General features: G+C 48.0%; 1 protein-coding gene across 1 annotated transcript; it reads right to left on the bottom strand.

Moving 5' to 3' along the window:
* Nucleotides 1-1173: 1173 nt before the first annotated feature.
* On the bottom strand, nt 1174-8095 carry ITPRIPL2 (ITPRIP like 2). Its single transcript, XM_007188323.3, has one exon. The coding sequence runs from the start codon at nt 7407-7409 to the stop codon at nt 5811-5813; it is 1599 nt and encodes a 532-aa protein (XP_007188385.1). The 5' UTR covers nt 7410-8095; the 3' UTR covers nt 1174-5810.
* Nucleotides 8096-25396: the final 17301 nt, after the last annotated feature.

The following is a 25396-nucleotide window of genomic DNA, read 5'->3' as shown; positions in this document are numbered from 1 at the left end:
CCCCTGCATCAGTGGCATTGCCATCATCTATTAGGAAGGCGGGCTCTCAGGTCACATCCAGACCTGCGGAATCAGAACTTGCATTCAGACGAGACGCCCAAGTGGTTTGCACATTCCAATTTGAGAAGCTCTGGCTTCCAGAACCCCTGTGCCCTGGTGCCTTCCTACCTCTCCCACCTCATCCTTTGACCCCGGAGCCTCCCTGCTCCCGCCCACCCCCACTTTCCAGCCAAACTGACTGCTCCTGTCACCTCTGTGTCCGACGCATTCCTCTCCAGCCCAGCTCCCTTCACTCAGCAAACTCCTATCTATCTCTGGATCTCAACTGCGACGTCCCTTCTTCCGAGCAGCCCTCCCTGAAACCCCCGACTGCATGAGGTGCCCCTCTTCTGCACTTCCAGACCCTTCCCCCACCTAGCACCCACCACACTGCACAGAAATGACTTCTTTAACTGCCTGCCCTCTCACAGCAGTTTGTGAGCTCATGAGAGAGGCCGTATCTGTCTCGGTTGCCTCTGTGTGTCCTCAGCGCCTGGGGACAGTAGCCACTCAAGAACTAATTGTTGAAAACGAAACAAAACACAGCCCCGCCACACCTTTCCCCTGGGAGAGTGTCCTCCACAAGCAGTTTAACCAGCCAGTGGCTGCAGGTTTCCCCAAACTTCCAGCTGGCTCCAAGGCTTTGAAGAGTCCTACGTGGCCTCCAAGATTCCATCTCTCACGAAGCCTGGTGGGTTTTCGTATTAGCAAATGTTTACCATTTGGAGAGGACCTGGGGGCCTAAGAGATTTCTGGGCAAAATTCTTGAGCTATAAATTAGCCACAGGCCAAGACTTGAGTTGTGTTTGGGCTGGTGTGTGAGAGCCGAGGGTGGAGGGGGTGGAGATGGGTGACAGAGGAGGGGCAGGGCCAGAAGGTTCTCAGTCAGAAAAAGCCTTGAAGGCAGGCCCCCAGGGTGCCTACAGAGCCATGAACTGGCATCCTTTCCCACCTGTGTACGGTGCCAATTCTGTACAATGGTCCCAGCTTCGCTGTGTGGAAAAAAGTCCCATACACCCACTCACTGAAAGCAGGTGGGCCTGTGTAAGGAATCACAAGCCAGTGTAGTCACAGGCTGCCCTCCAGGAAGACGACAACCCTCCCCAAATCTGATGTTCAGTCCACAGGTTTCTACAAGTTCCTTTATTAATAAAGCAAAGTATGAAAGAACAAGGTCCCCAAATGACCCATATGATTAAAAGTGCAAATTTACTCCAACCTGAAATAGAAAACAAATGGCCGGCCTCGACTATTTGGGCCATGGAAATCTGGTGTGATTAGAACGCCTTTTAATCACACAACCGTAGCAGCTGAACCATATTTGATCACCTCTTTGGTCTCTGTTACTGGAACAAAACATACACTGTGACCGTAGCCGATAGACTGCATCATAATACACGGTTTGGGGTCAAGATCCACACTAAAAATAACAGTAAAATAAGAGGAATGTTTTAAAGTCAAGTGACTGAATCAAGGCACTTTTTTTTTTTAAGCAAAGGGTGCTAAAAATATTCCTGAATATCTGATAATTCAAAAACCAGGTTACATATAATTTAGCTGCATGTTTTAGTCTGTTCTCTCTGTATGGTTGATCACATACATCTTCGTCCTCTCCCAGCTTATACTTGCTTCATCCCCACCAAATCACGTGCTATGTAGGTATAGAAAAAATAAACAGTAGTGTCTAAGAAACAGACATGCAATTTTTTATAAAAACTAACAAATGCCACAATGATAACACTGAACTTTTTTCCCTCCCAAGGGATACTGGGAATGTTCACCAGGTTCATTTTTCCCACCACTGGGGAGGGAGGTAATAACCTTCCTCCACGTGGATACGATAAGTCATCGTCACGGTCAAAAGCCACATTTTACAGAAAAGGTGACTTACTTACTCCATGAGGTTAAAGGAGACACTTTGGAAGGCTATTAGTTTCATTCCTCCAGAAGGCTAGGATGCCAGTTTTGGTGGGAGCCACGGAGTCAGAAAGGGATAGAAACATATGATCAGAACAGTGCTCTTGGCACTGGGGCTGGTAACAAGCCTAAGAAGCTTGGCTGGGAGACCCAGCACTGCTTTGCTGGTGTTCACGGCCACCAACCATCATTGCAAAGGCTAGGAAACTACTAAAAAAAATAATAATTAATTTAAAAATAAGAATAAAATACAAATAAAAAAGAAAACAAGTTATTCTGCAATCCTTCCTGATTACTCACCTGCAGACTGACAGAGCCAAGGAGTTTGGCCCCAACTCACCAGGAAGGAAATGCCAAGAGCTGACCCCTAGTGGTCTGATGTCCCATCTGACTCCTACGGGTCCAGGGTGGAGAATCCTTCCGGGAATTGTGAGTTAAGTGTTATCTGTGGCCGTGTTAATTTGGGGGGTTTGTTTCTACAATAAAGCTTAGCTCTGAGCGATAAAGACTTGAAATATCATGCCCCGCCCACCATGTATAACAACATCATATCCATAACAATAACCTTATACATACTTGAGGGGTTACCTTCTAAGGCAGGGGTCGCAAACTGGTGGCCCCCAGGCTCAACCAAATGTGTTTTGGGGCCCACTTGTGTTTTGGATATTTTTAAATTATGTTGTTTAAAAATCAGAAAGTTTCTTTTTTTTTTTTTTTTTTTCTATTTCCAGCCCCACCCTACCCTTTTCCCAGCATGGAGCTGAGCAATGTGGCCCTTGAAGAGGGCAGAGCCCCCATCACCACCCACCCCTTCTCTTATTTACCTGCAGGCTGCTGAGTTTGCGACCCCTGGTTTGAAGCAGCACATATCTAGAAAATGTGTTTCCTAACCCAGACCTCTCTCGCACCCTCATAAGATTTCCACCCCATCTCCCCTTCTGCCCAGCTCTTCGTTTCACGTCCATCTTAAGTCCTCCTTCCTGAAGTCTTTGGATTTCTCTTGGTTTGCTCACATTGTCCCTTCTTTTAGCTTCAGTTTCATTTTGCAAAAAAACAGTCTCCTTCTCTCAGCCCACGAGCATTCCGGGATGACTCCCAAGACTGGTCAGTGGGAGTTGCTGAAGGGTGTCTTAAGACAAAATGGCTGAGTCATCTCCCCAAAACACTTTCTTCGGACACTGGCTGGACAGTTAATCTTTTTTTAAAAGCACAAACAATTCTGAGCTTTCTTGTATGAGAATATTTGCATATATGAATCTCCAGTACCAAGTATACACCAAAAATGTATATATTTCAGATCAAGGACATGATGGAGCCCTAATAAAATACAGAATTGAGCTTAATTTAAGTGCCTTGGGCAACCATCACACCTGACTAATATGCCATATTATTTTATTTGTACACAGTACATGTTTTGGATTACTAAACATTGATCAAAATTGATCGAAATCTCTAAGTTTTTGGTTACCATGTACAGAGAACAATTGCTCAGCATGGCATTTAAATAAAACATTAATATTTAAAAAATTCACAAACACAATGCCCCATTAATTAAAAAAAATAAAATTTAAAAATCTTGAGGATGGATGAGGCTTTGGATAATTAACCTGAAAAAAAAAAAAAAACCCACAAAGAAACTACAAGAACTGTATGTTACCAGATTCAAACTTCAAAATGCTATTCAGATAAGAGGAACCTATCAACTCAGCTAGAAATATTTGTAAAATTCAGCTTTTAAAGCTTTATAATCCCTCTAATAGCCTCGCTTTCCCCCACTCCAACTACAGGGGAAATTGTAGCTGAGTATGGAAACATTATAAATATATATTTATATAAAGATCTACCTACTCTTGGAATTTATTTTTAAAATAATTTTAAAAAACACTGTGCAGTTTGTATCTTTGCAGGAAGTTGGTAGACTGATTCCTATGCTAAATGCAGTACCTTATGACCTAACACTGACCTCAAAAACTAGGAATGACTTTGTGGTATCAAGGGGAAATGTCCCCAAACAACCTCAAAGAGACAGCACAACATTTGCAACTGTTTCTCTTACAGCCCAAGGTTGCAAAGGACATAAGAAATCTCTGCAGCTCTGATGAGAAGGATTCCCTATAAATCATTTATTCACAACGATTTCCCCACAGTGGCCAAGTAGGTCCCCTAAAGAAAGAAAGTTTAAAGAGTTCCCTCAAAATAGCTCAGAAATTAAACAATGGCCCAATTCATGTGGCTACTTCTGTCTTCCAAGTTTTACCTTTAAGAGTCTCTGTTAAAAAAAAAAAATCCCAAAGCTAAAAAAATCCCAAAGTATATCACTGGGACTGGCTGCATTTTCTATTCAGCAGATGATGGACCATTCTAAACTTCAACTGAGTCTTATGTCGACTGATGCAACTGAGAGCTGTTAGAAATTTGGGAGGACAGGGAGGGATTTCAGAATGCGGTAGCTGCAAAATACACCCAGCCTGGTGATATTTATGCCCAAAGAGAAGAAAGAACAGACAGCTGACAAAGGCTGTCTCCCTCCATGTCCCCCTAACTTGCCCTCTTCTGCTGTCTTTCTCCTCTGTCAGCTGATTGGGAAATAACTGATCTTCAAGCACAGAGCCCAAGATACTGAACTCTAAGTGAAATGCATTGCAAGACCTGTGCTGAATCAACCACTCCTCAAAGGTGGGCTTCGGGCCACTTAAAGGCTGCTTGGGCAATGAGAGCAAAACTTCCCAACCACGGAGGATCACTGAGCATTGGCTGAAAGCAGGCATTGCCTCTTCATTATCTCATTAAACTCAGAAAGAAATCTCCAAGCAAAGGAGTTTGCTAAAAAGACTTAAAACAAAATAAAAGGTTTCTGTCTCCAGCCAGCAGCAAGCCCTGGCGAGACATCTTGCTAGGCAAAGAGTGAAATATCAATACATCTTTTTCGAGACCCAACATGTTTTATGCCCTCACCAGTGTTGTCTGAAGCACATATCCTGTTGCCACTCTGCACCGTGCCTGGCTCACAGCAGGCGCTCAATGAATCAGCGCTGACTGGTGTACATCCCAGCGCGTGCCTGGAGGGCTGTTGAGCAAGCCTGTTCCTCAAGACTGCACATTTCTTAATAGTCAATGTAACTGGCCTCCCTTTCAGATGCCACACTTGGCACTAGCAATTACCACAAAATGAAAGAACTGATCAAAATACAGTGCTACATGCTCTGGAAGTTTCACTAACCAACTCTTGACGGCCTTTCAACGCCTGTGACTTAATTCTTCACAATCCTGTCAAACACCCGTGATGGGACCCTTTAAAAAATACATTAATATCAATTTGAACAGTGGAAACTATGTTCTTCAGAACATGAGCATCTAGAACTACAATTCCAGTTGTAGATAAAGATTCAGATTTTTACAAAGACAATCAGGAACCCAGGACCTACCAAGTAGTTGTGTCAAAAAACATTAGCTTCTTTAAATTTGGGGGCCAGAGAGATCTGTCTAAACAACTGACAGAGGGAACTTTCCCTGCAGCTAGTTCTTGCTTCCTTTACTGAACCTCCCTAAAGGCTGGATCCGTCTACAGAATCATTCCACACAAACCGACATTTGGACCAACTCTTAGCTGCTGACGTTGAACGTCTTTCCGTAGCTTGCCCAGGACACTCTGGTGGGCGTGAAAAAGGTGCCACAGCTATCTGGATTGTGGAGCCAGGGGGTGATGCTGAAGCCACCAAATGTCATCCTCTGAATGTTCCAACACCTTCCGCAGGTCGTCTTCCTTGCCTTAAACTGGCTTCACTGCCATCCCCACCCCCACCTGGTGGGTGAGGCTTCAGGAGCACCAGGCCAGGTCGGGGCTCTGGCAGGGTTTATGGTTCATCTTCAGGGAACACCTGGGGGCGCTGATTCCGGGGCGGGGGACACCTGGCAAGGTAGCGGGGACCCCCATAGGCCCGGAGGAGCTGGGGCAGCCTTCGCCACGTGGACAGCAGCCGCGCCGCCGCGAGTTCCCGGGCCTGCCTGTCGAAAGTGGCCAGGAGGTCAACCGGGGTGGCTTCACGCAGTACCTTGGGCAGTGGGCCCACCTCGGCGGCCGCCCCTCCAGGGCCCAGGACGCAGTGGAAGAGTGTACGGCGTCGCAGCAGGCAATCCCTGAGGAACTGTACTAGCTCTTCCAAGCGCTCGCCCAGGTGCGCCTCGTCCCAGCCTTGTGCGGGAGCCCCCTGGCGTAGCAGCGCCGCCAGCAGCACTGTCTTGAGCACGTATGAGGATAGGATGCGTCCCCACTGGGTGGCGGCCGTCGGGTCCAGCCCGCGGGCGCCCAGGTCTCGCAGAGCTTTAAGCAACTGCAGGCACTTGAGGTAGCAGGCACCTGGAGGGGCCCTTTCCTGCAGCCAGCTCAGCAGCTTCTGCTCTTGGCGCGCCGTGTTCACACCCCACAGTGCATCGGCGCGCAGGCCTCCCGGGAGCTCCGACAGGGGCCCGACGGGTGAGGGTGGCGGTGGTGGGGCCACCAGGAAGACGCTGTCGCCCAAGTGGACGGCAGGGATGAGACGCACGGCCATGGAAAGGCGGCAGCAGCCGTAATCGGTGCGGCAGGGCAGGACGTGTAGGGTGGGGGGCTGCTCCAGGCCGCCTGGGGTCAGGCTGACCCGACAACGCCCCTCCAGGCTGTAGCGCACGGTGGCCAGGGAGCGCTGCAGGTGCGACTGAAACCAGCGCAGTACCAGCGGAGCCGAGAGATGGCGCCGCCCGCGCACATCCACGCAGAAGCCGTCGGCGAAGGCTTTGCAGTCCCGGAGCCAGTGGCCCCCGGAAGCCCCTGGCGGCGCCTTGAGCGCGCACACGAAGCAGCCGTGGAAGGCTGGGGCCAGCGCGGGCTCCGCGCCCAGGCTCCGCGGCTCCAGCGCCACCAGGGGAGGGAGGCGCAGCGGCACCAGCACGTCGAAGCCGTCGGGCCGGCGGATTTTATGCTGCTCGTAGGCGCTGCCTACCTGGATGAAATCTCCGCGGAAAGCCAAGGCCAGCGCTCCCCCGGGGATGGGGCCTGGGGACCCTCGGGCGCGGCCAGCCCGCACCAGCTCGCCCACGATCCGGCTCACGTGTGCTTTGCTGTGGCCCAGCACGTGCGGCGACAGGCGCACCTCGTGCTCGTAGTAACTCTCCAGCAAGATGTCGAGGCTGGGCTCTCGTAAGTGTCTAGGAGAGAAGGCGGAGTGGCCCCCCAGGCGGGGAGACCCCGGCAGGAAGCGCTGCCGGACAGCGTGGCGACAGCGCAGGAGGATGTAGCCGAGGAGCAGCAGGACGGCCACCTTGAGCAGCGGGAAGCCGCCGTCCGCGCCTTCGGGGGGCTCGGTCCGGGCGCCCCCGCTTCCCCGCAGGACATGGTAGAGGCACACGAGGGCGGTGCACAGGCCAGTCACCAAGGGCCAGAAGACGCGCAGATTCAGGGTGTAGTGCACCGACATGCCGGGCGCCCGGGGCAGCGGCGGCCGAGCAGCCCAGGGCGCGGGCCCCGGCGGCGTCCCAGGCCCAGCATGCGCGCAGCGCCCGGGCAGCCCCGCTGTCCCGGTTTCCTTCGCCTCCGCGGCGGCGACCCCGTCGCAGGGCCGGGGAAAGCAGCCCTCCAGCTCGGCCTCCTCTCCCAGCTCAAGCGCTCCTTCCAGCAGCGACCCGCCCTGCACGCTCCGGCTCCCGGCCGCGCCCCGTGCCGACTGCGCGCTGCGTCCGGCCCGGCGGCCCTCCCCGCCCCGCTCCCCGGCGCGCCGCCTTCGGCCAGCTTCTGGTCCCGCTGCGCTCGCCTCCTACCCCGGGCCGCCCTCCCGGCGCCGTGGGTCCCCGGAGTCCCCCGCTGCTCCCCTCCGCTCTTGTTCCCGTTACTCGGCCACGGGAGTTTCCTCTTCCGAGGGGAGGCGAGGCCGCGCCAGCTAGCGGGGAGGAAATGCCGAAGTCTGGAGCCGCGAGGCGAGCGGGCGGGCGGGGTCGGCCCCCTCCCGGGCCTCCGCCTTAAAGCGACGCGAGGCGGCGGGAGGGACTTCAGGACGCGCTGGCAACTGGCCTCCCGCGGGCCACCCCTATCCTCCCTCCCCGAAGGCAGAACCAGGAAGGCTCTGATTGCGGGGCGGTAGCCGTGTCCAGGGAGCTTCTGCAGTTGTATTCGCACAAAGTTACACTGGGAAATTGAAAGGAGGGGAAAAGAGCGCACGACGAAACCGTCCATCCCCCGCCCCCCCAGCAAGTCGTGGTGGCGTAGTGGTGGTGGCGTGGCAGGCCCTGGAACGGAAGCTGCCCTTGCCAGTGTGCCGCTGTCCTTCATTCAAACCAGTATCTACTGAGCACCTACTATGTGCCAGCCAGGAGACCAGGGGCTGGCGAAATAGCAGTTGACAAAATAGACAAGGCTTCTGCCCTCCATAAAGCTTACGGCCTTTTGAAAACAGGAAACCGAAAGAGAAGGGATCCACAGCAGAAAATGCTCTGAAAGAAGCAAAACTGCGTGAGGGAGTGTGAAGGTAGGGGCTGCCCTGTGGAAGCCTGAGGCTCTCTGTGGGGTGACAGTTGGCCTGAGACCTGGATGAGGAGGATCCAGCCTTGAAGTAATAGTCACAGCCTTTACAGAGGTCATACTGTGTGCCAGTACTGTGCTAATCACCTTACACATTCGCTCCTCAGTTCATCCTATGAAAGGGACACTATTATTGTCCCCATTTTTCAGATGAGGAAACTGAGGTGCAGGCAGGTTCACCCCTTGCCCAAAGTCACACAGCTTTTAGCAGAGCTGTGCCTTGAACACCTGTCTCCAAAGAAGCTGGGAGGCGGGACTCAGGGAAGGGGACTGGGGAGTCCCTTCCTCAACTGCTGAGAAATGTCCTTTGTCAGGACCTACCCTGGGACCTCAGTCCAGGAAGCTTTGTTTTGTTTCATAACAGGGAGCACTCCCTGAAATGATCGGCATTTATTTAATTATCCGAATTTATTTAAACCATTAACTGTACTTATTTACACTTGTTGCACCTTCCTTGCTCCCGGAGAGCAAGGGTAAATAGATTAAAAATGTCAGAACCCACAGGCCATCTGGGAATCAGGACTCAGAGAATACTCCTGGCTTAAGCACCAAGCTAACTCCCAGGAAAGCCTCTCAGAGCTGAGCAGAAATGCGCTCAGATCCCCATCCCCACTACTATTAGCTGTGAGATCACGGTCTATTAGTCAGGATTCTTTGGGTTGCAGGTGACAGAAACACAGCTTAGAAAGCATTTTATTGTGATACTAACTGAGACGTCCATGGGGCTCCTGCTTCAGTATGGCTGGATCTAGGTACGCTCAATCCACTTCTTAGCTCTGCTTTCTTCTCAGTGAGCTGCACTCTCTGCGAGGCTCTAGCCATAGGCCCCTGGCTGCTCTAGCCTCGTGTTTTCCTCAATGAAGAGGAAAAGAGAGCTTTGGTTGCCTGAGAGTTGCAGCAAATGTGATGCCTAGGGATACTGTTGGATCCTACTCTAAAAGTGACCAAGTAAGAGAATGCACTGATTAGCCTGGCCTAGGGTGGTGTATAGACTGAAATGTGTCCCCTCAAAATTCATATGTTGAAGCCCTTTTTTTCCCCAAATTAAGTTCATATTCACAGGTTTCAGGGGTTAGGATGTGGGCAAATCTTTTTGGGGAGCCACCCTCAGTAAATGATGTACTGTATTACCGTTACTATCTTTTCTGCCTGTAATCAGTTTCCGTAGCTCATTTCCTCCAGAGAGTTCAAGGTACAGGCCTCAGAACTTTGCTCTTGGAAAAATCTACTGTATGTTTCAGAGCAAGTACAAATTCATTTATTCATAAATTTATTACCCAACATACCATGTGCCAGGCAGAGGGGATGTGACGGAAAAGAGGGGGCTCTACACTTGTGGACTAAAACGCCACACAGTGTGGGTGTAGTCAGAAAACTGCCACTGTTTCATTGACTTTTGATCATTATTTCATTAAAAATCTCCTTTAATGTTTAATATTTGACAAAGGCCACTCCTGGGTTTTTTTTAACAGCTCAGCAAATGTATACACACACCCCTCCCAACATTTCTGATATCCCGGAGGTGTGTCCTGTGGAGGAAGAATGGCAACATTGATGAGGGGAAAAGGGAAAGAGGTGGCGACTTTCCCATGGGAGGCCCAGGGAAGGCTCCTGGGAGGGAACATCTGATCAGGCTTTGAAGGATGGGATTTGCTATAAAAGATAAAATAATGAAAACCAAAAGAGGGGCATTAAAAAGGACATAATGAAACATGAGAAATGAATAACAAAATTAAAAAAGACTTTATTGCAAAATACAAAAATATTGAGTACATTTAAAATGTGTGTCGATTTACGGCAATACTGCACAGATAATTGATTATATTTTGTAAGTTGTACCTAAGCACTTGTCTTTCAAGTCTTTTGTTTATAGTATTTTAGAGATATTTTGCTTTTGACTCATCTCCCCATTCAGCTTTGCACTTTGTCTTTTTCTCGAAAATTTCTTCCATCCTCAAGAGGGGCATCAGCTTCCAAATACCAGGATGCGTATTTGCACCTGAGCTTTGTATAACGTTGGGAAAACTGTTTGTTTTTGGCAGGTTGTCACATGTCTACTGATTGATAGACGTTCCAAAGTTCTATGAAAGGTGTAGGTTCAACTCTGTGCCTTCAAATCACTGAAGGATTTGCAAACTGATATGTTATCATTTTCTGATACAGTATGTGCTCTGGCATACTGTCTTACTTCACACTTCCAGTAACTTTTATCACCATATTTTCTATCAAGTTAACATACGTAGTTGTTATCATTCTCTACTTTAAGACCGCCACGTCTACTCATCACTGTACAAACCATCATGAGGGCTGAGACTGATGGAATATAAAAATGAGAGTCCTATGTCAGTGGAGAAATGAAACCAAACTGTCAACCAATTGAAAGCAAACTGTCAAACCAGACTGTCATCCAGTTATTTTATCTTTTACAGCAAAATTGCCTCATGACGAATTAGGTACGCAGTGAAAATGCTTGTGGAAATGTTGTCTATGCAAAGATGCTTGAGGCGTGAGTCCCAGGAGCCCTTTTGATAAATACCGTGTGCCTCCTGGACGCGGCTCTTCCCCTGTGGTGTCTCCTGAAATGCTCAGAACCAGCCCAGTGAGGGAGGTGCTGCCGTCCATGCCATTCTACATACGGGCAAAGTGAGGCAGAGAGAGGGCAAGAAACTTACTCAGAGTCACACAGCTGGCAAGGCTGACGCCAGGGCTGGACTCTGAACCCGTCTGCTTCACTCCCTCTCACACTGTAAAGGGTTTTACGGGTGCATCTCGTTTTGTGGCACTTTGCTTTACTGTGCTTCATGGATATTGCGTTTTTTAACAAACTGAAGGTTTGTGGTCACCCTGTGAGCAAGTCTGTCGGCACCATTTTTTCCAACAGCATTTGCTCACTTCGTGTCTCTGTCACATTTTGGTAATTATCAAAATATTTCAAGTTTTTAAAAGTTTATTTATTTATTTATTTTTGGCTGAGTTGGGTCCTCATTGCTGCGCGCGGGCTTTCTCTAAGTGGTGGTGAGCAGGGGCTACTCTTTGTTGCCGTGCACGGGCTTCTCATGGCGGTGGCTTCTCTTGTTGTGGAGCACGGGCTCTAGGCGCGCGGGCTTCAGTAGTTGTGGCTCGCGGGCTCAGTAATTGTGGCTCGTGGGCTCTAGAGCGCAGGCTCAGTAGTTGTGGCACACGGGCTTAGTTTCTCCGCAGCATGTGAGATCTTCCCGGACTAGGGCTTGAACCCATGTTCCCCTGCGTTGGCAGGCGGATTCTTAACCACTGCGCCACCAGGGAAGTCCCCAAACCTTTATTATTATTATATTTGTTATGGTGATCTGTGATCCATGATCTTTGATGTTACTACTTTGACTCACTGAAGGCTCAGATGATGATTAGCATTTCTTAGCAATAAAATATTTTTAAATTAAGGTATGTACATTGTTTTTTTAGACATAATGCCATTGCATACTTAATAGACTACAGTATCGTGTAAACATAACGTCTATATGCACTGGGAAATTGAAAAAAAAATTTGTGTGACTCTATTGCAATATTCGCTTTATTGCAGTGGTCTGGAACTGAACCTGCGGTCTCTCCGGGGTTTGCCCGTATAGGACAGAAAGAGCGCATTCTGGGAAGGCGGGTTAATTTATGTTTGTCTCTAGCTCCCTAACCAAGTGATGAGATTCTTGGGGGCAGGGACATATTCATCTTGGTATCCCCATCAGCCAACATCATGCCTGCTACTTCATAGAGCTTTATGGGAGGAAGGAAGGAAGGAAGGAAGGGAGGGAGGGAGGGAGGGAGGAAGGGAGGAGATTTTGACCAGCAGAAATTCAGGGAGGCCATTCCAGGTAATGGAAACAAAATGTACAAATGCTCGAGGAGCACCTGACAGCTGGGTGAACAGGACGTCAATGTTGTTACGAAGTCTGGAGTTTGTGAATGGACACTGTGGCATTCATTGGCCAGCCATTCCAGCCTTCTTCCAACAAGCCTTCCACAGGCAGCAGTGGGGCCAGAGGCAGCAGCTCCCTTGGTGACCCGGTTCTGCTGTGTGGCTTAGGAATCTTTTCTGGAAGTTGGGCTCAGAGCCCTTTCCTGCAGCTTTCCCAGTGGTTCTCAAAGTATCTGTGATAAATGATCTGTTGCCGTTTTTTTAAACTTTCCTGTGTGTTCTACTGTGCTTGACTATTACACAGCTGATGTCATGCAACTCAGAACACCCACACGGGTCTATCCTCTCTTCAGAGAAATGTGCCCATCGCCCATCGATCACTTTGGTGAATGTCAAGGCAAGGCCAAGTTGATGCAGATGTGCCTGAACACTTACTATCAAGTGAGTGGACCAGGGCGGCCAGTAACAAGGGGGCCTGACACCCAGCTTTGCCAACAGTGCCATCCAGTACTTGATGGTGACCAAGTGACTCAAACCTATCTTCTGTCTTGGAGAGTCTGAATGGGACACAGAAGCCGTGAGGAAGCAGAGTTCAGAATTAAGCTGAAGCCATATATAAGCAGAAGGATGGAATAGGCAGAGGCCTTGAGGAAACAGAAACCATTGCAGATCAGGGGAGGGTAGGAAGAAACCAGGAGACTAAGCAGCCTCCCTGAGAATGGTGAGTGTCAGAGTTGATACTGGGGCACTACAGCTGCCGGTGCCCAGAGAAAATTCCAGGCCCCCTCCTGTTTGATGAGCAGCTGCCTCAGTTCCTGTGCAGCCTGATAATAATCCCCACTGGGCTCTGAGATCATATGAATGTGTCTCTTCCCTGCAACCCAGACTCAGGGGTGGGGAGGATTTTTAGCCCGGTTCCCTGGAAAACAGAATCTAAGAGGACAGCTTGCATATGAATGTGTTATTGGGGGTGCAAGCCCAAGGCAGCAAGAGTGAGGGCAGAGGGGGAGTGAAGCAGGGAAGGAAGGGGAACACATACAATATGTTGCATACAGAGCTGGCCACGCATTGCTGCAAACACAACTGGTTCCCCAGTCACCAAAGAGGCTGCACAGAGCCTCTTTATCTCTAAATAGTTAGGGAGGAAAAGGGCAGACACTTGAAGGGATGTCTCCTTCCCACCTCTTGTCCCTCATCTGTCAAAGTATGCCCATGGGGCACTAACTGACCACACCTCCCCACTGTGTCATGGGGCTGCTAGACCAGCCAGGATCTCTGTGGGTCTAGCCCAGCCTGAGCACCTACGGGCAGTGTCTCCTTCTCAGTCGGCACCATACAAAGGAAGTCCTTGGTCAGTGGCTGTGACAGGAACCGGCTCTTTCCAACTGTGAGGATGGAGTGAGTCGTGGCTACGGCTGCTCTGGGCAAGAAGCAAGGCCGAGGCCCACATATGCAGATGGGGCTGAATGGATCTGGGGAAACTGGGTCTGGTAAGAAGGTTCCCTGGGGGAAGTGTGTGCTAAGCTGATTTTGGAGGATGAATTGATTATTGCCTGATAAAGGGATTGAGAAAGCCGACTATGCAGAAGTCCCTTCATGTATGGAATCCTGGAGAAATGAAAGCGTGGTTTCGATTCCAGTAAGTCTGAAGTTTGGGGCGTAGGAGAAAAATGTTGAGAGATGAGACTGGGGAGCTGGTCACAGCCTCGTGTACCAGGCTGTCTGGTTAAAATGCTCTTGGTTATGGGTCACAGAAGACCCCCAGTTCAGCTGATTGAATTGACAAGGACCTGTTACAACCTCACAAACTGAAAGTCTGGGGGTGGAGTGGCTCCAGGCTTGCTTAGTTTAATGGCTCAACCATGCCATCAGATCCCTTCCGTCTTTCTGCTCTACCATCTACAGACTAGCTCTCCTCCTGGCTACAGAATGACTGCCACAGTTCCAAACATCACATTCAGACACAGTAACATCCATCAGAAGATGGACCTAACACCCTGCCTGGTACTTTATAGAGGTGGTTATCTCCCTGGGAATCTCTATTTTAGAACAAGGAAATATTTCACAGAAATTCCCCAGCAGAACTTTTGACAATTTTCATGGCCTAGAATTGCATCTTGTCCAGGCCCAAACCAGTCCCTGGCAAGAGAAATGGATTGCCCTGATTGGTTTATACTAATGAGGATTTACCTCTGAGCTAGGGGTACAGTCACCTTTGTTAAGAGTTGATACTTGAATAAATCTGGGGTTCTTTTAATAAGGAAGAAGGAGACTAGGTGATGGGTAGATGTGTTAATTAGGATAGCAGTCCTGCTGTTGTTACAGAAACCTGAAATTACAGCGCCTGAAACAAAATAGCAGTTTGTGTCTCATGAAACAGTCACAGAGTCAGGAGCCCAGGCTCCCTCCAACTCGATCCACTACGCCTAGGTGGTGCCCTGACGTTGATACTGCAAGATGGTACACCAGCCCCTGCATTCCAGCCCGCGGGAAGGAGTAAAAGCGCAAAGAGAGGGCGTTCTCTTCCTTTTAAGAGCATGACATAAAATTGCACATTCTGCTTCTGCACATTACATTGGCCAGGACTTAGTCACATGTGTGATATTGTGACTTATAATTGAAAAGATATATTTGGTCTTCATCCCTGTTCCTGGCACAGAGCTCCTAAAACCCTTGGAATTTCCTAAGTGATGAGAGCAGCAAAGGTGTCTTGTTTTGTTAGGGAGGTGACTTTTGGAAGCACCTGAGGGTGGGAGCTTGTTGCTAGAACCAACCTCATGATTAGAGGGTTGGAACTTTCAGTCCCACCCCCCCCCCCCCGACCTCCAGGGAGAGGAGAGGGGCTGGGGATTGAGTTCAACCACCAATGGCCAATGATTTAATCAATCGTGTCTATGTAATGAGGTCTCCATAAAAACCCAAAATGATGGGGTTCGGAGAATTTCCAGTTGATGAACACATGGAGGTGCAGAGAGCGTGGAGCTCTTGGAGAGGGCGTGGAAGCTCCGTGCTCTGTCCCACACGCATTGCCTTGTGCATCCCTTCCATCTGGCTGTCCCTGAGTTATAGCCTTTTATAGTAAACTGATTCTAGTGAGTAAAATGTTTCTCTGAGTTCTGTAAGTCGCTCTAGCAAATTAATTGAACCCAAGGTGGGGAGGGGGGTTGTTGGAACCTCTGATCTATAGCTGGTTAGTCAGAAGCACAGGGGACAACCTGGACTTGCAATTGGCATCTGAATGGGGGGCGTGGTGAGGAAACTGAGTCCTTAACCTGTGGGATACGGCACTATCTCCAGGCAGATAAGGTCAGAATTGAGTTGAATTGTAGGACACCCAGCTGGTACCTGAAAATTGCTTGGAGGTATGGGAAAAAAACTCTCCACACATTGAAATTGGTCCCAGCATTGTACATGGCCACATATAACAGCAAAGGAGGCTGGGAAATGTAGTCATTATCCTAGATAGCAAGCATCCTGCTAAAAATAAGTGTTTTATTACTATGGAAAAGAAAGAGAATAAATGTTAGGAGACAGTCATCAGCCTTTGCCATAGCAGGCAAGCAACAGTATCTGCTCTATGGGCTCCACCCTAATTGTGATTCATTATTTGTGTGATTACTAATTACATGTTTGTATTTCTAAATATATCCTGAGTTTTTTTTTGTGTGTGTGAGCAGGTGCTACATCTGTCCAGCGCATGCTCAGTGCTAATTGTTAAATGACTGACTGAATAAAAAAACTGAATCTATTTCAGGAGTCCAGCATAGTAGTCCCATACTGATAAAGAGCGTTTCACTAGAAAATGTTCTTTCCTGATCTCCATTTTCAAAGCCACTGTTTATAAAAGAGTCATGAATAATGAAACCGACATCCGTCAAAGGGAAGCTTCCGTCTGGCAGAGATGAAGGGCCAGGAGAGAGCTAATGGGTCTGTAATGCAATTTGGTGCCAATAAAATGGTGCGATATTAAATTCAAGGCCGTAGGATTTACATTATAAATCCAACACAATTAGAGAGTAAGAACCCGATCTCCCACCTGCTCAGTTCCTCTAGTTTGAGTCATTTTATGGATACAGACTTCCCACAGACATTGCCTGGTGATGTCATGGTGAGAATTCTGACAGTCATTACATTTCTGGCTGGAGGGCCAGCGGGGCCAAAGAGACTCAGAACTGAGTGGAACGTAAAATCACCGGGTTCAGAAGGCACAAAGTGAATGTGCCCCTCATCCCTGCCTCCTGCTGTTAGAGCTGGTGATAAGGGTCAGCCTCTCCTGAGTGTTCACCACTCAGCAGGCAATGTTCTAATCAGGCACTTTACATGACTTAACCCATTCAGCCCTCACCACACAGAACAACCTTATGAGGGAGGTCTATCTTTACCCATTGTGTAGCTGGGGAAACTGAGGCCTAGACGCAGCATACATACTTTGCGTGAGGTCAGAGCACCAGAAAGTGGCAGAGCTGGGATTCAAACCCACGCTTCCTGTACTGATATTTTTAACCACCCCACAAACTGCCTCTAGTCAGTTCTTTCCAAATGGGCATCTGGTGATGTTTTCCAGGGTCTGGGGCAACAGAGCAAAATAAGACATGTGAAAGGCATTTTTCATAAAGCTCAGTTCACAGTGGGAGTCTCGCCTCGCAGGGTAGGGACATTTCAAAGTCAGCACATAGCAAAAAAAAATCTAATTTAGTTCAAATTACCCATGATAGATCGGCATAGGGGTTCAGATCACACATTTGTCAAAACTCATAGAGTGGTGCACTCCAAACTTAGGCATTTCACTGTATCTAAATTTTACCTGAAAAAAATCACAAACATATATTGGATTCTAATGAGTGATATGTATGCTGAAGCGTACGGCCTCAGCAATTGCCTTTGAAATGTATCAGAAAATAAGATGGACTGATTGATGGGTGGAGAGAGGGATGGATGAACAGACAGGCAAGAGAGAAAGCAGTCAAGTTAAACATTAATGGTAGAATTTAAGAGGTGGGTATATCGATGTTCTCTGTACAATTCTTTCGATTTCTCTGTATATTTGAAAAACGTTTTTAATATAATATTGAGAGAAAAAAATACATTTGAAAATCTTTCAGGAAGTTGCTATTGTGGAAACTGATATTCTGTCTCCCATTGGCCATCACAGTCAAAGTTTTCTCCAGCATTGAAACCAAAGTTTCAGCAGTTGAGCCCCTGATGAAAGAGTTGGTTTGAGTTCATGGGCCAAATTGTAGGAATAATACGTATCTTTAGCCACCCAGCTTGAAGTAAAATGATGAACGAGATTGTCCATGCTATTTAAAGAACTCTCTCCCACACCCCAAAGCATGTTTATGTAGCTGTGAGCTAAAATTCATATTTTATGGCAAGACAAGAAAAATTTAAACATAAAAAATTTTTCTCTGCCCTTTTGGCCTCCTCTCTCCCCTCTGCTGTGCGTTGTTTATCTGCGTTAGGCATCAACCAAACCTCCCCATTGGTAGAAATACCTGTTCAGCCATAAAGAGCAGCATTCTCCCAGCATCAACAAGCCAGTTCCTTAGGAGATAACATTCCTTCTTAATCGTGTAAGAGGTCTTGATGACCCAAGACCCACTACTCTGCTACTGCTGAATTGTGAAACTGTCAATAATACACCATTTAATGTATAGCTCTCTGTCTCAAAAACTTATATAATTGTGCTTTGACCTCTAACCAAGGGAACAGTTCTCAGAGTTTTTTGAGAGGCTGTTCCCGGGTTATAATCCTCAATTTGGTTCAAATAAGATTTTCCATTTCTTTCTTAGAACGACTGATTAAATTTTTTCATCAACAACTTAAACTTACATATGATATGGTTCTAATATAGTCATTTTAAAAGTTTGTCCTTTAAGAGTACGTCCTTCCACTCTGTTGCATGTTAAAGTAACCATTTTCTTCTAAGGAGAAATTGATAGTAATGATATTCATGGGAAGGTGGTTTCTTTCTTTCTTTTTTTTTTTTAATAAATTTATTTATTTTATTTATTTATTTTTGGCTGCGTTGGGTCTTCGTTGCTGCACACGGGCTTTCTCTGGTTGTAGTTAGAGGGGGCTACTCTTTGTTGTGGTGCACGGACTTCTCACTGTGTTGGCTTCTTTTGTTGTGGAGCACGGGATTCAGTAGTTGTGGCACGCGGGCTCAGTAGTTGTGGCTCATGGGCTCTAGAGCGCAGGCTCAGTAGTTGTGGCGCACGGGCTTAGTTGCTCCACGGCATGTGGGATCTTCCCGGACCAGGGCTCGAACCCGTGTCCCCTGCATTGGCAGGACGGATCCTTAACCACTGCGCCACCAGGGAAGCCCATGGTTTCTTTCTTTAAGTGCTAACAGAAAAATGAAAAGTTGGCAATCCTAGGCCGCTCGAATGTGGGCAGGGCTTTTATCTGCTTCATGCCCCATTATTTCCCCAATGCCTGGCACTAGAGTCACTCACTAAATAAATATTTGTTGAATTCATTTTACAGGCCTGTGAAATCTGAAGGGTTGGGGAGAAGAAAAGCCTGCACCAAGATGCAAGTAGTCATTACTGAACCCATGGGCTGCTCTGTGGTCGGCCCCGTACAGACGTCCTGTGATCATCTGTCTGAGGACATAGTCATCAAGGCATTCCAACCGGCAAGAGCAGAATGGCAGCCTGGCCAGGATGCCCCAGTGTAACACACACTCCGTACATTTCACTTGGGATGTCTTTCCCACAAGGAGAGAAAGCATTGCTCTGTGACATGCCTCAAAAGCCAAGAGGACCCTGTGTGTTTTGACACCCAAAGGAGGGTCACTGGGGATTTGCATCTCTGTTAGATGAGGAGGAAAAGAGACTCCAAAAAGAAACACAGCAGAGAGGAGCCCGGGACGGCCAAGACGGCAGGGATTTTCAGAAAAGATGCTGAGTGTTGTAACATACTAATGTAATGATGAGCGGATCTGGTGGAAACATGTGACCTGGAAAAGGTGCCTGGTTTTGAACATTGGTCACTTTTTTGGTGGTATCTTAATCTCTTCATGGGGATCCAAATCTCTACCATTGACAGTTTTCCTATGAGTCGAACAGAGAAGCCCCATCCCTAAACCGAACCCCACAATGTTTAAAATTTGGCCATTTGTACCTCTAAGGTGGTTCAAAAGAAAGTATTGGGTTGGCCCAAAAGTTTGTTCGGGTTTTTCTGTTGATGTCTTACGGAAAACCCCAAATGAACTTTTTTGGCCAGCCCAATCCTTAGAAATGAAGTTAGACTATATGGAAATGGATGGAACCTGTTAAGGTCTGGAATACAGTCGGAGCACTTTTAATTTATGTGACTTTTGCAGGGGACCCGCCCATCTACCCTTGAGTCTGGAGCACATGACTCCTTCTCGGTGAGTGTTAAGACAGAAGCTGGAAATCTGCTGTCCCCTCACCCTATCCCATTCCCACCTGCTGGGGGCAACTTATATTTAAAGCTTGCTATTTCCCTTCGACCTGGTCCCAAGAAACAACTCCTTGCAGTGTTCAACCAGAGAAATACAGTGACGGGTTCCAGCCTTGGAAAAAATGAGCTAGGTGTATGGAGACAGAACCATGCTGTATATTCCAGGAATTCAAGGAACGATTTCCAGGGTATCTTTGCCCATCTGTGCGTTTCACCGCCTCTGCTGGCGCTGGGCCCTCCCCCACTGAATCCCCGCGCTGTAGAGGACGGGGGGCCTGCTGCTGACTTTCTCTGAAACTGTAATAACCCTCAGCCTTTCGGGCATTCTGGTCAATTGCAACTTGGAATGCTCTCGCTCCAGGGTCTGACTCTCTTCCTCTGACCCGTGTGAACCCATCGCAGATGTAGATGTGATTTCTGAGTCTCTGAGAGCCGCTATCGCCAATGATCTGCGGAGCAGCCTGCCCAAACCTCCTCCCCGGCTCAGCCTGACGGTGCTGGGGCTGGTGTGAAAGGATGCCCCCCGCCGTCGGGCCCTCACCTGCCACACTGGGCTGCCCCGGGCCTGGGCAGCACCTGGCTTGTGGCAGGGCGCTCTGGCCGCCTGCCTCACAAGATGCTGAGTTGCTTTCACGCGCTTTCACAGAAGCAGAGGCCCTTCACTTTTCCTCCTCTGTTAAAGGTGCATCGTGAGGAAAGAAGGAGTGAATTCCGCTGTCTTCTTATAGCCTCGCAAAGGTCAGGCTTTCTTCTGCAGCTGGAAGTGGCCCATGACACACTGCAGGCATGAGAAGGATGGATTATCACCTTGGCCTTCATGTCAGGGCTGTGCTCAGCACACAACCTGCCTCTCTTTTCTTCAGCAAAGCCACCCGGGGCTCAATTTGACATGTTTCATTTCTGTCCCCGCGTGAGGCACGCCACCAACACCCCCACCCCACCCCGTAGGAAGCCTTGAACAAAACTCACCTCCTTCCTCTGGGGCGCCCCATCTGGACCATACCAGGTGTGAAGCGGGTGCTTCGTTTGCATGAATGAAAGTCCCAAACTCAAACGAGGCCCAGCTTGTCACAAGCGCAGGGGGACAGAGGCATCTGTGCGTGTCCAAAGTCATTTTACAGGACGGTCCTCGAGCCACCGTGTGGCTTTGGTTCACCTGCAAGTACCTGTGGGGATTACCGATGATTCGCTCAACATCCATTGACCCAACACACACTTTTGGCCACCTACTAGGTGTCATACTCTGCTCTAGATGCCTAGAATACACTCGGTGGACAAAACAAAGATCTCAGCCATCCCTGAGCTGACCTTATAGTGAAGAGCCTAGAACTTATTGAACAAATTCAGACATTCTTGAGAGGGAAAATGGTTCCCACGGATAAGTAAGCTGGACAACAGGTACTGACGAGGACCGTCCCGGCAAACCGCAGGGGACGTGTGCAGTGGTCCAAGATCCTGCTTGTAGTGGACACAGCCCGGAAGTCAGGCGTCTCTATAGTGGGAAGAGCATGTGCTTTGGAGGTAAGCTGTGCTGGGTTTGAGTCTCAGCTCAGCGACTTACTCACTGGGTCTCATCAACTATGCATCTCTTCTTTCTGGTCTTCAAGTTCCCTATGTAGTAGGATTAAGTGAAGAAACACATGGAAGGGATCTATCCTACACTCGGTACATGGTCACACTTAACAACTATTGGTACCCCATCGCTCAATTCAATGCCGCCACCCCCCGCAAAACACACACAACACAACACACAGGCACACACGCACACAGGTTTATAAATCTAATAAGTTACTCTTGAATATCTGAAGCAGTTTACTTGGATTTGCATGAAACTTTGTTTCTTCTGGAGGAAAAGGAGAATAAGTGAGAAAATCATAAGAATTACTACATTTATTGAAGGTTTACGATAAATGCTAAGTCGTTTTTATGTTCATTGTGTTCCGTAATCCTTACAATCTCTATGAAGCAAGTCACGTTTTTGTTGGCCCATTTGAAAGATAAGGAGAGTTAGGCTTACACCAGGGGTCGGCAAATGTTTTCTGTAAAGGGCCAGAGAGTAAATATCTTAGGTTTTGCGGATCCAACTCTTCACTTTGCTGCGGTACCAAGAAAGCAGCCACAGACATGTAAGCAAAGGGTGTGGCTGTGTTCCAATAAAACTTTATAACAACAGCTGGATTTGGCTTCCGGGCCACAGTTTGCGAACCCGTGACCTAAAGATGTGAACTCAAGCACAAGCTCGTGAGGCTGGTGAAGGGTGAGCTACACTTACACACAATGCTCTGCATCTTGGTTTCGCTCTACTACTGTGTTTCTTTGGAGGTGTTTCCATGTTACAACAAAGAGCCACCTCATTCTTCTTAATGGCTGCAGAGCAATTCCTGGCAGCAAAATCGTGGTTTAACTGATCCCCTCCTGGCGGTTGCGGAGGTTGTTACAGTCTTTTGCTATCACAGATATGCTGACACAGATCTCCTTCTATACAAGTCATTGTGCTCCTGTCGGACTGTATCTTCAGAATAGATTTTGAGGAGGGGAATTGGGGCGTCTAGCATCTAAGGCATGTTGCAGAAAACTAGACTCTTCTGAAGAGGCCGTGTGAAGATGGGTGAGCCAAGAACTATAGAACCTTCCTTCATCCTGCGCTTAGCGTGCTGGTCACCCATGCAGGCAAGCACTGAACGCCGTGGTTGGCCTCCAGATAAAGGTAGCTCTTGGAGTTAATGAATGACTGAATTGCTGTATTGGGACAGGTGAACTTTTTTTTTTCACATCTTTATTGGAGTATAACTGCTTTACAATGTTGTTAGTTTCTGCTATACAACAAAGTGAATCAGCTATACATATACATATATCCCCATATCCCCTCCCTCTTGAGCCTCCCTCTCACCCTCCCTATCCCACCCCTCTAGGTCATTATATAGCACCGAGCTGATCTCCCTGTGCCATGCAGCAGCTTCCCACTAGCCATCCGTTTTATATTTTGTAGTGTATATATGTCGATGCTACTCTCTCACTTCGTCCCAGCTTCCCCTTCCCCGCCGTGTCCTCAAGTCTGTTCTCTACGTCTGTGTCTTTATTCCTGCCCTGCCACTAGGTTCATCAGTACCGGTTTTTTTAGATTCCATATATGTGCGTTAGCACACGGTGTTTGTTTTTCTCTTTCTGACTTACTTCACTCTGTATGACAGACTCTAGGTCCATCCACCTCACTACAAATAACTCAATTTCATTTCTTTTCATGGCTGAGTAATAGTCCATTGTATATATGTGCCACATCTTCTTTATCCATTCATCTGTCAATGGACATTTAGGTTGCTTCCATGTCCTGGCTATTGTAAATAGTGCTGCAATGAACATTGTGGTGCATGTATCTTTTTGAATTATGGTTTTCTCAGGGTATATGCCCAGTAGTGGGATTGCTGGATCATATGGTAGTTCTATTTTTGGTTTTTTAAGGAACCTCCATACTGTTCTCCATAGTGGCTGTATCAATTTACATTCCCACCAACAGTGCAGGAGGGTTCCCTTTTCTCCACACCCTCTCCAGCATTTATTGTTTCTAGATTTTTTGATGGTGGCCGTTTTGACTGGTGTGAAGTGTTACCTCATTTGATTTGCATTTCTCTAATGATTAGTGATGTTGAGCATCTTTTCATGTGTTTGTCTGCCTTCTTGATCTTGGAGTAATTTCTTCACATCTATCCCATTTAAAGCAGAAATCTAAACTGTGAACTTCCTGGGGGCAGAGATTGTCTCAGTCAACATTGATTGACTCATTCATTCATTCACAGATATGTATCAAGCACCCACAGTGGATCATATGCTGTGCTAACGCTAGGACTATAGTGATAACAGGAGAGACAAGGCCCATTGTCTTGGGTAGGCTAAAGGGTGGTGGGACTTGGAGACAAGCAAACAGGTAATTACTGTGCAATGTGTAAGGGCTTTGGTATAGGACACATGGGGCATACAAGAACCCACAGAAGGGAATTCAGATAGAGGTTGGGAGATCAGAGAAGGTCTCCTAGAGAAAATGGAGTCTGCCTAAGACTTGAAGCCATTCACTAAAAGCATCAATTAAGGTTGATACCTTTTGGCTGCTATTAAGATACACCAAAAATAACAATGGCTTAAACACGATAAGAGTTTCAGGTCAGAAGGTGGGCAGTCCAGAAATGGTGTGGTGGTATCATGGTCACCAGGTATCTGGAACTTTTCTATCTTTCTGGGTTGCCATCGTCAATAATGCCTCATGGTCCATAACAGCTGCTGGAGTTCCAGCCATCACGTCCACATCCCAGGCGGGAAGCAAGAGTTAGGGACAGGCAAAAAAAGCCAGTTCCAGCTGTCTGCTCCATTCCTAAGGGGCTTTCCTGGAAGTCTCACCTAAGAACTTCTTTTTATATTTCACTGACCTGAACATAGTCCCCTGGGCACATCTAGTTGCATTGTAGAGGGAGACAACATCCTCTGCATTGTGCCCAACATGGAGACGGTGGCATCAGGTAAGTGATGATGGTGGCCACTACTTGAGAGGTGGTGATGGCAATGCAGAGAAAATGGAATGGTTTTGAGTTTGTGAAAACCTGATAAAACTTCCAAATAATCTCCAGCTTTGCTCAAGGCTACTTAGAAATCAATACCAAACGCAGAGTCTCTTTTACAAAGTGATTTATTCCTTGCCTCATCTCTGTTCAGCCAGAACACAAAGAATGAAATGGGGAAGAGGAAGAAAAGGCTTCTTGCCATTGGGTGCTTGCCGTGGAGAATAGACAACCCCCCACCCCCTCACCCAAGATGACTTAACAGTCTGAGCGCCTCCCCTGGGCTTCCAGGGGTGGATTAGCATGATGCTCTACGGAACTCCAAGGAGGTGAGGGTGGTCCACACTGTCCCTTCTTCGTGTGGCTTTCTTTCTTTTTTAAAAAATAAATTTATTTTATTTATTTATTTTTGGCTGCGTTGGGTCTTCGTTGCTGCGCGTGGCCTTTCTCTAGTTGTGGCAAGCGGGGGCTACTCTTCGTTGCAACGCGAGGGCTTCTCGTTGTGGTGGCTTCTTCTGTCGTGGAGCTCGGGCTCTAGGCGCGTGGGCTTCAGTAGTTGTGGCACACGGGCTTCAGTAGTTGTGGCTCGCGGGCTCTAGAACACAGGCTCAGTAGTTGTGGCACACGGGCTTAGCTGCTCCACAGCGTGTGGGATCTTCCCAGACCAGGGCTTGAACCCGTGTCCCCTGCGTTGGCAGGCGGATTCTTAACCACTGCGCCACCAGGGAAGCCCCTTTGTGTGGCTTTCTTAAGGTCCCCTTCCCTCAGATGGGAATAAAGTATGAGGTATGAAGTGACTCTCAGGAGGACGGACTCTCAGCCTTAGCTGCCACCCAGGACGGGTGTCTTTTTCTCCCTGTCTGAAGAGGTCCTCTCTCCCCCTCCCATCTTTCCTATACTTTAGGCCGGGCTTTAATTAATGGCATTAAATTGAAAAATTGCAGATAATTTTCCTTTGGACAATATCTCGTCCCCCCAACAAACACTTAACACTGTTAGTAACATCCTTATCACCTTAAGTAG

This window comes from Balaenoptera acutorostrata, chromosome 15 (assembly GCF_949987535.1).
Source record: "Balaenoptera acutorostrata chromosome 15, mBalAcu1.1, whole genome shotgun sequence".
Classification (NCBI taxonomy): domain Eukaryota; kingdom Metazoa; phylum Chordata; class Mammalia; order Artiodactyla; family Balaenopteridae; genus Balaenoptera; species Balaenoptera acutorostrata.
The sequence above is the reverse complement of the archived record's forward strand: the minus strand, read 5'-3'. Positions and strand labels throughout refer to the sequence as shown.

What these genes read in the sequence shown, in the direction of transcription:
- ITPRIPL2 (XM_007188323.3), bottom strand. Translation starts at nt 7,409, where the DNA reads ATGTCGGTGCACTACACCCTGAATCTGCGCGTCTTCTGGCCCTTGGTG.